The sequence below is a fragment of the Pimephales promelas genome, chromosome 14 (genome assembly GCF_988280905.1).
Source record: "Pimephales promelas chromosome 14, fPimPro1.hap1.1, whole genome shotgun sequence".
Lineage (NCBI taxonomy): Eukaryota > Metazoa > Chordata > Actinopteri > Cypriniformes > Leuciscidae > Pimephales > Pimephales promelas.
In genome coordinates this window covers 26,077,366-26,090,408 of record NC_142782.1, presented here as the reverse complement: position 1 = coordinate 26,090,408, position 13,043 = coordinate 26,077,366, and the positions used below count along the sequence as shown (strand labels likewise).

The 13,043-nt window shown below is 36.8% G+C and overlaps 2 protein-coding genes across 2 annotated transcripts in view; both read right to left on the bottom strand.

Moving 5' to 3' along the window:
- Positions 1-283: 283 nt before the first annotated feature.
- On the bottom strand, positions 284-8,533 carry dmap1 (DNA methyltransferase 1 associated protein 1). The gene is made up of 11 exons (XM_039676629.2): positions 8,373-8,533; positions 7,863-7,970; positions 7,651-7,742; positions 5,951-6,149; positions 5,670-5,828; positions 5,402-5,569; positions 4,324-4,509; positions 3,817-3,888; positions 3,193-3,265; positions 1,690-1,976; positions 284-1,077 (listed from the first exon to the last, which is right to left on the bottom strand). Exons 2-11 carry the CDS (start codon positions 7,959-7,961, stop codon positions 1,018-1,020), a joined length of 1,395 nt encoding a protein of 464 aa, XP_039532563.1. The 5' UTR covers positions 7,962-7,970; positions 8,373-8,533; the 3' UTR covers positions 284-1,017.
- A 100-nt stretch (positions 8,534-8,633) lies between these two features.
- Positions 8,634-13,043, bottom strand: part of obscna (obscurin, cytoskeletal calmodulin and titin-interacting RhoGEF a) — a 45,825-nt gene continuing 41,415 nt past the window's right edge. Inside the window, exons 73-81 of the mRNA XM_089119740.1 lie at positions 12,883-13,026; positions 12,409-12,531; positions 12,109-12,276; positions 11,731-11,836; positions 11,086-11,325; positions 10,722-10,945; positions 9,903-9,999; positions 9,627-9,776; positions 8,634-9,397 (exon numbers count right to left, since the gene is read on the bottom strand). Of these exons, the coding sequence (XP_088975866.1) occupies positions 9,220-9,397; positions 9,627-9,776; positions 9,903-9,999; positions 10,722-10,945; positions 11,086-11,325; positions 11,731-11,836; positions 12,109-12,276; positions 12,409-12,531; positions 12,883-13,026 (1,430 nt within the window). The 3' untranslated portion in view covers positions 8,634-9,219. The remainder of the gene's footprint in view (positions 9,398-9,626; positions 9,777-9,902; positions 10,000-10,721; positions 10,946-11,085; positions 11,326-11,730; positions 11,837-12,108; positions 12,277-12,408; positions 12,532-12,882; positions 13,027-13,043) is intronic.

The window sequence follows — 13,043 nt, the reverse complement described above, 5'->3', positions numbered from 1 at the left end:
CAAATGCGGAGCAAAATAGCAGAATCTCACGGAACAGCTCAGCGCACGGATGTGTTTAGTTAGTTAATGCTGTCAGCTTCATTATCTTAGTCAAATCAAATGACGCTAAAAAAATTTGAGTTTGCGTGTTTTTAAAATTCGAAACCAGTCCCTAACCTAAATTTGATTAGACAACATTGAATCATGGTCACAAGAGTTTCTAACTCCTATGATAATCAGTGGTGAAATACCAACATTACCAAATCATTACCAATGATTTCCTTTCATTACACTTGGAAAACACTTGGGTAAAAAACATTTATTAAACAATGACATTTTATAGGTAATGAGCTCAATGCACAAGAGCATCTATTTGAGATGGTTGAGACTGTCTACAACTCTTCCGAGAAAACACAGGATTGCAGGTGAAAAACAGCACATCAGAATGTCAGACGTAAAGATAGCAGTTAGACAGCGACACCTCCAAAAATTGAACCATTTTTCCAGAGCCTGCCATTTCAAGAAGCCGCCAAAAACAAACGCAATAATGTCCAATGAATTCCACAACAGGATCCAGGCTCATACCATCTGTCCAGCATACGTTCATTTCAGAGACAGACAAGCAGACATTCTTTTTTTCTCCCTCTACTTGCTTCCGTCTTGTCATGTGCCGATTAGCTCTCTCTGCCAATTTACAGTTCATCTGGGTTTGGGCTGCCTGCTTGGACAGAGGAGGTGGTATAATGGAATAGGTTGTCAAGGGTGGTCTGTGTCATGGTACAGGTTTGGTCTGGAGAATGAAGAGAGGAGGGAAGCAGGTGGGATTGAAGGGGTGGCGGACAAGGAGGGTAGTCATTGTGCTGAATACATTAACAAAGAGAGCCAGAGAGTGGTCATCAAAAGAGCAGATAACGGATGACCTACAACCACAAACTCAGCCTCTGACCCCAACCAAAACAGGCAATCACTTAAGAGAGCTCCAGACACCTCTCTCTCCTCTTCCAAAAATGTCCAATCGAGTTTACAGAGTCATTTATGTCACGGTTTCTTCACCTTCTTGATAGATGAGGAACTCGAAGCAGATTCTCTGCGTTTGCGCTGTACAAAGAGGAGCATGAAGAAAACCATATTCAAATAATTATGCTGCCAAAAGTGGAATTTTGTGAAAGATTCATTGAAAAATTCTTGTCAATTTTTTTTTTTTTAAATCAATAGCTCAGCAGTACAATCAAAGCTATAAATACATGAAGAAATGTCATGATATTTCTAAATATCTGAATGCATATTAACTAATGATCTGATTATATAGCATTATAATATTGGAAATTTCCAGTTATCAGGATTATAATAAGAATTCATGAAATATTCTTTGTTCATGATAGTTTTTCTGTGTTGTCTTGTCATGGCCTAGTTTTTTCGTGGTCTTTTACTAGGCCAATCATAAATTACCAAGCCATCCATTATATTTACATTTATTGATTTAGCTGACGCTTTTATCCAAAGCGACTTACAATAGCTATATATGTCAGAGGTCGCACGCCTCTGGAGCAACAAAGTGTCTTGCTCAGGGACACATTGGTGTCTCACAGTGGATTTGAACCCGGGTCTCTTAGACCAAGGGCATGTGTCTTATCCACTGCGCCATCACCACCCCCCACCATTAATTAACTCATGGCAATTTACAGATAGACATTTTTTTTTAAAACTCACCGAATTTGGAGTGAGTGGAGCTCCAACCACATCAATAATCTGCTCTTTGGCTTCAGTTTTGATGTCATCAGCACCAAGCCAGGATTGACTGTCAGCGACTCCACCGCTCTCGCTCTGTGGTGTGACGGCGCCCCCTGCTTTTAGAAGTGCATCATAGCGGTGCCGCAGCATCTGCTGTTCGTACTCACAGTTACTGTAGGCCTGCTTCAACTCGTAAACCAGGACCAGGTCGCTGCGGAGTTCATTAAACATGTGCACGATCTCCTCTGTGGGCATAGGGTTGAGGTCTGCCGTGGAACGAGAAGAGGTATGTTACAAGACTTTCTAAACTGAACTGTAATTAAGATTCATTTTAACAATCCCAAAATAGATTTTTTAAATCTCAAGATCAATCGTTCACTCAATGCTAGTGTTTTCAGCACTATGGCAAAATAAGTCATATTTCACCTTAGTTCAAATTGATTGTAATGAGATAAATGAGGTATGGTACTGTGAAATAATGGACTGATTTTTTTTTATAAATAAAATAAAAATCCATGTTCAAATTTATTTTAGCACATCTTAAAGGGTTAGTTCACCCAAAATAAAAACATGTTCGGGATAAATATTTTCTAAATAAAGTGGTAAATTATGTTTGTTTGTTTTTTGCGCAAACTAAGTACTTGCATTGCTTTATTAGGTTGAGGCCACTGGAGTCACATGTATTACTTTAATGATGTCTTTACTACCCTCCTGGGGCTTAAAAGTTGTAGTTCCCTTTAACTAAAATGAATGACTATTATTGACTATTTTAATTTGTTTGCTTGCTATTTGTTTTAATAATAAGTACAAGCTGTGACTGTCCCAGCCATTACTCCACGCAGAGAACATAGCATCACATGATTGAATGCCCGAATGCCAAATATTGTCATTTAACCAGCATTATCAATTCAATTATACAGATATTTGAGAAACTAATTTTCCAAAACTTTCTAGGTTTAATTTGCTTTTTTTTTTTTTAGAGTTCCACGACTTTCCAGGTTTTTTCATGACTGTACGAACCCAGAATAAGATATACCACAAGGAATGTTGTCAGAATCCAATTACTCTTTCAAAGCAGTTCTTTTTGGTGAATCAAAAACATACAGCACAACCAGTGTAATCTGTAACAAATAATCTGTTCATAGTTCATACAATGCACATTATTCATGAATTAATAAATCCCAAATTAATCTCAAAATCTCAGTCTCAAATTAAATTTCTATCCTATTTAATGGTAGTTTATTATTTAAAATACCTTTATACATAGTTATAATCATTTTTTTTCCAAGAAATACAATTGCAAGAATTTTAATTAATATGCAAGTAAAATTTACATTACAACTGATATTTGCACAAATGAATTAGAATAGAATTAAAATCAAAACTGAATTAATAGCTTATGAATCAGAACCGATTTTTCAACTATAGAAATGATATGGTATGTAGGAGCTCAGAAGTAATCCAACTTAAAACGTTACTTACCCACTCCTTGCTCTGTCAGGATCTGTTCAATTGCTTTTATTTTCTTCTGTCCAACTGAGCTGGGCAGCTTCATCTAGACACACAAATCCATTAGTTAACAAAATATACTACAACTACAAATAAACCTCAAGTAAACTTAAGTTGTGCTTGTGTACTCATGTCTGAATCCATGAGGTATTTGGAATTCAGTCTAGATGGAACATTAACACCTTTAATCTCAGATGGCTACATGGTGTGGGAGCAATGGAATAAAAATGGGGTCATCTTTCATTCATAATACCCCTGAAATGCACTTCAGAGAGGGCAGATCAAAACATGTTTATGCACCCGAGTCTGACTAACAGATGACCAGCCACATCTGAGTCATATACTACCCCAGTACCATCCTTAATGCGTTTTATATAGAGCAACCTCCCTTCATTACTCTTTAAGAGGAATGCCTTCTAGTGGGTAGATTAGTCTACCTATGACTGTGTGAATCAATCAACTCCTGGCTAATGAGAGAGAAGTTAAACGCCACAGGCTCCTGTGGAGAGGAGGGATGTATCATAATATTCTGCATAGATCGTATATTAAGAAACGGATCAGGGGTCAGTTTTGTCGAAGCGTGCAAGTTGAACTTACTCTCTGGCTCCGTAGTGAAACACCAGCAGATTTGAAGTCTGGGAATTTGATGCCTGCAGTTTCCGGAACAGCCTGCCATTGGACAAATGAGAGGGCATTAGAGGAGAACGTGATAGCATTTTTTTTTTTAATTTTCAGATTCAAAAAATATATAATTAAAACAAATGCACACTCACGCACAAAAAAAAAAAAATCACAGCGATCATCCTAATTTTGCACTTTCTTTTACATTTATTAATTTATCTGACGCTTTTATACAAAGCGACTTACAATTGCTATATATGTCAGAGGTCGCACGCCTCTGGAGCAACTAGGGGTTAAGTGTCTTGCTCAGGGACACATTGGTGTCTCGCAGTGGATTCGAACCTGGGTCTCTCACACCAAAGACATGCGTCTTATCCACTGCGCCATCACTAACATCGCCATCACTATCAAACAATTATTATTATCGCTGATAGGTTAACTTTGAATTCAGACAGTGTGAATGGTATATAAAGAGAAAATTACAGGCTTTTCCATCTCTCGTTTCTGAGGAAGCTTCTTCTTGGTGGCTTTGCGTTCAGCTCTGCGCATCTCTGTGTTCGTGTCAGCGGCTGTAATGAGCTTCTGGAGGTCCTGGGCCTTCTTCTCACGCTCCTTCTTGCGTGTCTCAATCTTCCTCAACTCCTGGATCAGGTATTCCTCTTCTGCCACCTAAACGAAGGACAAAAGTACATATTCATGAAGTACATATTCTAAATGAGATAAAGCTTAATCTAATCCACAATCAAAACAAGCGATCTATTCCATCTCGATTTTCTCAGCTTCTTGTTCAAAACGTTGCTTTTTTTATGAATCTTGCCCACATTCAAGTGGGCAAGTGGTCTGGGTCTATTTATTATTTAGATATATTGCATGTTCAGATATTCATACAAAAAATATTCTGGGGGCCATACATTTTTTTTAAATGATTGTAAAAAAATCCAGGCACTGGCTGGCAACTTTGTTTTGTTATGCTGGTGGGGAAAGAGTTAAAGAGACCATTTATACCCTTTCACGGTATCTTTTTGATTTTGTTTTAGGAGTCTACTAGGTTTCATGTTTGAATGTTCAATTTTACATTGTTGCAGGCAGCACCTCCCGGTCTGTCAATATCGATCTGTCTCTATGAAGCTCCTCCTTCCAAAAGAGCAATATGCTTTGATAGGTTGGTTGGACCACTGTGTTGTGATTGGTCAACTGCTTTGAGCGTGTTTTGGAAATGTCACACCCTTTCCATAACTCAGTTTCAACACAGTACTAACGCAACTCAACCAGGATCCACTCCTCTATTTTGCATATGCCATGCCTTGAGTGAAAATTACATAAATGAGGAATATTGTGGCGTGCACATTCTTGGAAGAAAACTTAAAAATACAATCAAGGCGTTTCAGGCAGTTCAGAAACGGTGCTTGCTGTTTAAGCATAGTAAAAGTCTATATCAGTGACATTACTTACTAAAGAAGAATGCAAAAAATCTTCATAGGTCCTCTTTAAAACTAACCCTAATACGTCACTGTTGTAATAACTGTAATATGCAGATTGTAAAAAAGATGAGCAGTCTCACCTGTTCTGGAGTGCGGTTGAAAAGTCTCTCGAGCTGCTCTTTCCTGCGTCTCTCATGACCAGCATCAAAGATGTAGATCTTGGGCTCAGTTCCTGTTCCAGCCCGAACTTTTGTTAGTTTGCCACAAATGCTGTAATAACGCTCTTTAAGATCCTCCGCAGAGCGCTTCTACAATTACATTGAAATCAGGGAAGAAATGGGATTAGAAGAAAGCAAAACGTAATGTGGTAAAATTACTTTTTTATGAGAATCATGAGGAGGAATTTACTCTGTACTGTTGGTGATCATAGCGATCATGGATGACAATAAACCTCAGGTCGAAACGTTTACACAAGTCAAACAGGTGATCCGTTTCAGCTTTCGTCCATCCGTCGTCATGAAGATACATCTGATACTCCTGCTCAGAGTACACGGGCACCTGCACAGTCTATGAACAGGATAATATTTTCAATAACATGCAAGGAGAGGAATTTCAAAACAAGAATATAACACAATCTCTTCTCTCTTTCCTCTACTAATATCATTTTAACAATCTTCTGTTTTTCTAACCTTGTTGAAGCGAGCAAACGGGTAGTCCTTTCCCTCTTCTGCTGCTCGTCTCCAGTGATGGAAGATGGCTCCATCTTTTCTGGCTGGATTAGAAAAGGGCATCCACTTCCAGGGCCGCACTTTCTTACAGCCCAGTTTCGCTTTCACGGTCCGGTAGCCTTGCGTAGTATCACTCGGTAACAGGGGAGGGGCATCCCGACTGAAAAAAAAGAAAACGTTAATGATATGTTGTCATGTTTCAATTTATTAATATCAGCATCCATGTGCAGCATACAGGGCTCAGCTATAAGGATTTTTAATACAGGGCTCAACAATAAGGATTTTTATGACAACCTAGTCGGACCAGTAGACAAAACTAAATACATTTAATTTTTTTTTAGTAACATATTTTTATTTGAAACTCAAGATTATATATATACACATACACTACTGTTAAAAAGCTTGGAATCTTTAACTTTATTTTTTTCAGTAAGGATGCATGATCAAAATTAACAAGATTTTGGTCCTTAACCGTATCCCACCTCATAAAGTGTTTCGTAATACAACATGAACACAATAAGTACATTGTAGGTATTTTTGATGCAAGTACATATCAGTTAGACACCTAAACAAAAAGTGTAACCAGATTTCTAACTCAATGGGCTATATGCACGCATAAATTCCGCATTTGACGCAAGGATGCTCGTCCATTTCCGGTTGTGGAGATTAAAGCGGAGGAAAACCGAGGAAAACGGGATTATGGCAGAGTCTTCAAAATTTACTGTCCTCCAGTCTTTGAAATGAAACGTACATACGTTTAGATGTAATTTTATATATAGTTATATTTATTTAATATAATTTTAAAAAGAAGCATAAACACAACGAGGGGTGTCTGTTTTATCTGTTTTTGTGACTAACGTTTCTTTAGTATAACCATGGAGTATAAAATTCAATATAAATTCTCGGTATTGCATTGGACTCAACGATCTGCGGAAGTTATCGAGCATCCCTAATTCTTCACCGGAAATACCGCCGTGCATAGAGCCCATGCTGTTCTTTTGAACATTCTATTCATCAAACAACCCTGAAAAATGTGTCACAATTTGCACAAAATATTAAGCAGCATAACCAAACCAGTTTTCAACATTAATAAGAAATTATTCTTGAGCAAATTCTTCAGAAAATCAGCGTATTAGAATGATTTCTGAAGGGTCATGTGACACTGAAGACTGGAGTAATGATGCATTGCTGACAATTGAGCTTTGTCAAAGGAATACAATAAAATGTAAATATATTAAAATAAAAACAGTTATTTTAAATTATATTACGTTACAATAGCAGTACCATTTTTATGCATTTTCGATCAAATAGATGCAGCCTTGGTGACCATAATAGACTTAAAATAAAATAAAAACATTAGAACTTTTGAATTGTAGAGTTAAGTGAAGTATATTTAGCCTACTTCTCGAAAATAAATGTATTTGATTTTTAATTTGCATTTTGAAGATTATGACAGCTATAAACTCATAAAAACCCTGTTGTACAATTGATATAATATAACATGTTAGTCAACAAGATCAAACTATAAATGATGTACAGCAACAGAATCTGCTTCTTCTCATGGAAATCAATTTTTTAGAGGGCAATGCAAATAAACTCTCAAATAATGGGCAATACAACAGTGAGGTGAAAAGGTTGAGCCAAGACAGCAGCAATCTTACTTTTTGTCTGAATACAGCAAGGCATAAACTTCTCTATGCATTCCTTCTGGTCTCTTGAAGGTTAATGTCTCTGTTACTTTCTTGGCTTTTTTCTACAGAGATAAAAAGAATGAGAATTGTCTCAATACATAGCCAAGACACATGTCACAGACACATCCATCTATATGAATTCAAAAGTTCGCTGGTGTTGTTGTTTCTCTGTGCCAGGTTACCTTGTCTGAGTTGATGAAGTCCTTCTTGCTGATGGGTCCTGGATCATTGTCTCCTCCTGTCAGCTCCAGAATATCCCTCACGTCAGCACCGGTAGCCATGGTGAAGGACTAATAGTTTAGACAGAATGATTAGCAAAGAGAAGCACATATAAAATACGTATACTCTGAAATGGTTGGTTTGCTTTTGAAAGCAGACAAATAAGACACATCTCTTTGTTATGAGAACTGAAAAAGAACCACTGGCAGCAGTACATCTGACAACGATCATGATAACAACATAAAACACAGACAACACATCAGGGTTAAATGTTAGAACTTGTTTGCTGGGTCTGTGTGAGCTAGTAACGTCAGATAGAGAAATAAATTATAGCTTATAAACTGAGCCTGATCGCTAACTCGAATCTCGGAATCAATGAGCTTAGAGAGGCGGGAACCCCATTGAGCTCAAATAGTACTCTCAGAACAGCATTTACGAACAATGAGGGTAATAGAAGTAACGTTTAATCTTACCTGAGAAAAATAAAAGGCAGCCTGGGTTTCTACAATGTGTGTGCGGTCTTTATTTGCGTGACAGTGTTAGCTGAAATGCTGCATCTACTGGCGGATGCAGATCTCCTCTTCGACGGTGTGGACTGCTCTGTGCTTCACGACACAGTGGTGTAAATGATCGCCTCCTATCGGACTAAGCGATGTGGTGCATCTACAAGACTGTTCATAAAATCCAAACTACAAAATAACACGTTTTATAAAACATTTATTTTAGGAGCATGGCATTTTTGAGAATATAATAGAATTATGTGAAACCATTCTAGACACTGCAAAGAGGCAACAACAGCAACCCCAAATTATTTTTACCACTCTTACAAAATAAACTTGTTTTAATTTACCAATAAAATCCACAAACAAAGAGTAAGATTTGCATAAAAATGAGAAAAATCTCTTAAGTGATTGATAAAATACAGCATTTAACCACATACATCATACAAGAATGTTATCCCTGATGGCGTGGTGGCATATCATTTTATTAACATCAAAAAACAAAGAAAACAATATACTGTAATAACAGTGATAACCAGATCTACATCTTTCATTCATTGACTAGACAGCTATATAGATAGATATATAGATATATAGATAATATGCGTATATTTCCACTATTGTAAAATAGTGTTTAAGTAATGTGTCACTGTTTGATTGATTACAAAGCAATAATTGAAGAACTGTCATGCGGATTACACCAGTTGAAAAATTGTCTCTAAAGAAATAAAATTGAAATAGAATTGAAAAAAAAAAACTAAAAGCATTTCACAGTTTCACACATCACTTTCATGCCTCCAAATATGTTCTTTCCCTTGAATTACAAGAAGGGCAGTTTAATTTTTGTGCGGACGTGGTCTCGCTTGAGCTCTCTTTCCCTGAGATAGGCCTGCAGCTTGTCTGTAGAAAAACAGACCACAGAGTCGCTGTGTTTGGAGGGAGGACGGTCTCCTTGAATCCAGGGGTTTTGGAGGGACTCTGCAGCTGTTGGTCTTGCCCTGATGAAACATGGAGCCACATGAAAAACTGCCTACAGTACGTCCACATACTAACTGATTCAGTGTGAAACAGACTATAGTGTAATTTCCATATTTAATCTGACATTAATTTGCTTGAAGTTTAGAAACAGGATATATTTAACAACTGTTTTTCTTACTGTATGTCTATGGGAAGTCATAAATATAATAATACTTTGGATATAAAAAATAAGCAGTCTATGAATTTTACCAGGCTTTGTTGCTCATGGTGTTCTTCATGAAGTTGATGGCTCCCTCTGAGAGACCTGGGTAACAACGACTGAACTGGATCTTTCCTTTTTTGATGTTTCGATCCCTCTCCCAATTTATATCAGCATGAAAGGGACTGTCTGCACTCAACCTACAAGGGGAAAGTTAAAAAACATTGAGGAAATCAGTTGACAATGGCTGAACAATAAGGATGCCCTAATGGCCATGTCACACTCTTCCTTATACGGTTACAGTTTTACTGAATGAAAGTACTTACATTATAAAAGCCAAAACACCAACAGCCCAGATATCTGTTTCGGGTCCAACTCCTTGTCCATCTAAGATTTCAGGAGCTTTAGGAAGGACAATATAAACTAACAAACAGAACAGAAAATATTTTTTTCATAAACTAAATTGGTTTTTGATAAGATACTTGACTACTTTTAGATACTTTTTTTTCTATAAAGATGCCAAGAAGCTGAGCAAATGTATAACACAGATACATTACCACTTTAAAGTTTGAGGGTAGTAAGATTTTTTCAAAGAGAAAGAAAATAAAATTAGTACTTTTATTCAGCAAGGATGCATTAAATTGATCAAAAGTAAGAGTAAAGACTTTTATCATGCTAAAATATCTATTTCAAAGAAATGCTGTTCTTTTGAATGTTCTATTCATCAGAGAATCCTGAAATGTATTTATCACAAAAATATTAAGCAAGTACAACTGTTTTCAACAATGATGATCATAATAAGAAATGTTTCTTGTGCGGAAAATTAGCATTTTAGAATGATTCCTGAAGGGTCATGTTACACTGAACACTGAAGTAATGATGCTGGAAATTCAGCTTTGCCATCACAGGAATAAATTACATTTTAAAATATATTAGAATAGAAAATAGTTATTTGGAACTGTAATAATATTTGACTAATAATATTACAGTTTTTACTGTATAAGTGATCATATGAATGCAGCCTTGGTGAGAGAAGAAACTACTTTCAAAAACATTTAAAAATCTTCCCGACCCTGAACCTTTAAATGGTAGTGTATAATGATTGAATCAAAGCAAAGTTTTGAAGTGATGTGAAACAGACTTACCTTTATTATCTGTCGTTTCTTTGATGTGTTCGATGTTCAGCGCCTGTCCTGGAGTGAAGGGCTGAGCGGAGCCCAAATCAACAATCTTCACTACATTTCGGCCTGTCACAAGCATGTTGTCTGACTTTAGGTCCAGGTGTACAATGCGTCGGCTGTGCAGGTAATCCACAGCGCTCAGAATCTGCTCTAGTAGGTCTGTCACATGCGTTTCTGAATATAGATTCCTGTATACCATCAAGAGTAAAATGTAAGGTCATTTATATGTATAGTGGTAAGGTCATTTATTTATATACTGATTTTCACTAGTATCTTTAAATGTGGTGATATATTTGACAAGAACACTTAAAAGAGTATTATTCCTCACCTTTCTGCAAGGTTATAAAGAAGCTCTCGCCCTGAGCACAGCTCCTCTATAAGCACGAGGCAGGTGGGGGTGAGGATGGCCGACTGCAGCTGGACGATCCGAGGGTGACTCAGCCGGCGAAGCAGTTGATATTCCCTCAAAACCAGTTGCCTCTGTTCTGGTCTGTAGTGGGTTATCTTAGCTGCCAACATCTGAGAGCTGCGACTATCCTCACACTGTGTTACCACACTGAAACGGCCTCTGTCAAATGAAACAATATTGATTGTGTTTATTTATTACTTTTTGTCACTGTCTTTGGCATCAAAGTCATGTCAGGATTGTAAATAAAGGCAATCAAAGTTAATAATAGTTTTGCAGTTTAAAAATACTGTCCGATCAAAAACCAACAGGGTTAAAACACACTGATCTAATTAAACCCAACAACAAATTTGGAAGTGTTTGGTGGGTCAATGTGATCTAGTGGTTCTCAACCAGGAGGCCTTTAAAAACTTCCAAGGGGGCTTCAAGATGTCTTGAAATAAAGCATGAAAATTAGCTAAAATAACAAAAAAAAACTTATTTCTTATTATATGGTTATTTTTTATAATGAATGTACATCCTACTAGTTAGGGGGGGGGGGGGGGAATATGCAGTCAAGTACAGTACCTGTTGATTTCAGACAGGAATTTATAAGACTTCTCAGTGCCAAGACCCCCAGGTACAGTGACCTTTGACCCAATAGATTCCATCTGAATGAGAGGATTGTGAGACTCTGCAAAAACAAAATAAAAGTATTATGACACCTTGATTTTAATTTCTTAAGTAAACAGTCTAATATTAATCTGTTATAATGCACATTCCATTTCATATAATAGAGAGATTGCATTATATTTAAAGATGTTAATTTACAAACACTAAGGTTGACGGTTCAATTCAAAGTGTGTGAGTGACCCAGAAACAGGACATTTACAGAGATCTCATTTAGGGTGTGGTAATAAATCATTACTTTGGATACAACAAAGAATTATTTTCGGAATGTTGTACCTTCATAAGGAGTGGCCATAAAAGCAGGTGGTGAAGGGTCACTGAATGGTGCCAACCCTGTCTTGGTGTTAAATGACACTCTGAATATATATCCCGGTCCTCTGGGAAGGGTATTAGCAGTGAAACAGCTGTCTGTGACATTCTCTGACAATGTTCTCCACTCCCCACCTAATATAAAGGAGAATAAATTATTTAGGAGGATTTAAAAAAAAAACATGCTGGAATACAATAAAAATGCTCATAATACAGGATGAGTTTGATTTTAATCTCTTTTACGGAGTCTTTAAGATGTATTCTTACCATTTACACTATACTGAATACAATACTTGACAAGGTCTTTGGACGGCGCAGGTTTCCAGAACACAAGAGCTCCACCCACTGCTAGCTGAATGACATCTGGCCTGGATGGTTTGACTGGAACTTCTGGTAGAATATTAAAAAACAATTGAAAACTTTAAACAGCTTTATAAAATACACTAACATTCAAACTTTTGAAGTCAGTCTTTAAAAAAAAACTAAAAAATAAATAAAGGATCATGTGACACTGAAGAGTGGAGTAATTCAGCTTTGCCATCACAGGAATAAATTATATAAGTTGCTTATGCTCTCCAATACTGTTTCTTTCAAAAACTTTACCCCAAACCTTAAACTTTAAAATAGTAGTGTATGTACTGTGTCATAATTATATGTAAAAGTCTTTTTTTTTACATTGTGTTTGTTGAAATTAATGATACACAATAAATTATTAAATGCAGATTAGCCCAACAAACATACCTTTGGTTTTCTTAAATATCGGTATTTTCAGCGAGAACAATTTGGACTTCTTTTGAGAACTCTCCGATGAAGTGGCAGCAGGAACTGGGCCAGGGTGAGTCAAATTCTCTGGCATGACAGGCGAAGGGTTCTTCACAATTGGTCCTGCTAGAAAGAGTTGA

Coding starts and splice junctions, on each gene's coding strand:
- dmap1 (XM_039676629.2), bottom strand. CDS start 7,961: ATGGCTACCGGTGCTGACGTGAGGGATATTCTGGAGCTGACAGGAGGA. Junction 7,743..7,862: donor ACTTCATCAACTCAGACAAG/GTAACCTGGCAC, acceptor TTATCTCTGTAG/AAAAAAGCCAAGAAAGTAAC. Junction 5,570..5,669: donor ATGATCACCAACAGTACAGA/GTAAATTCCTCC, acceptor ATGTAATTGTAG/AAGCGCTCTGCGGAGGATCT.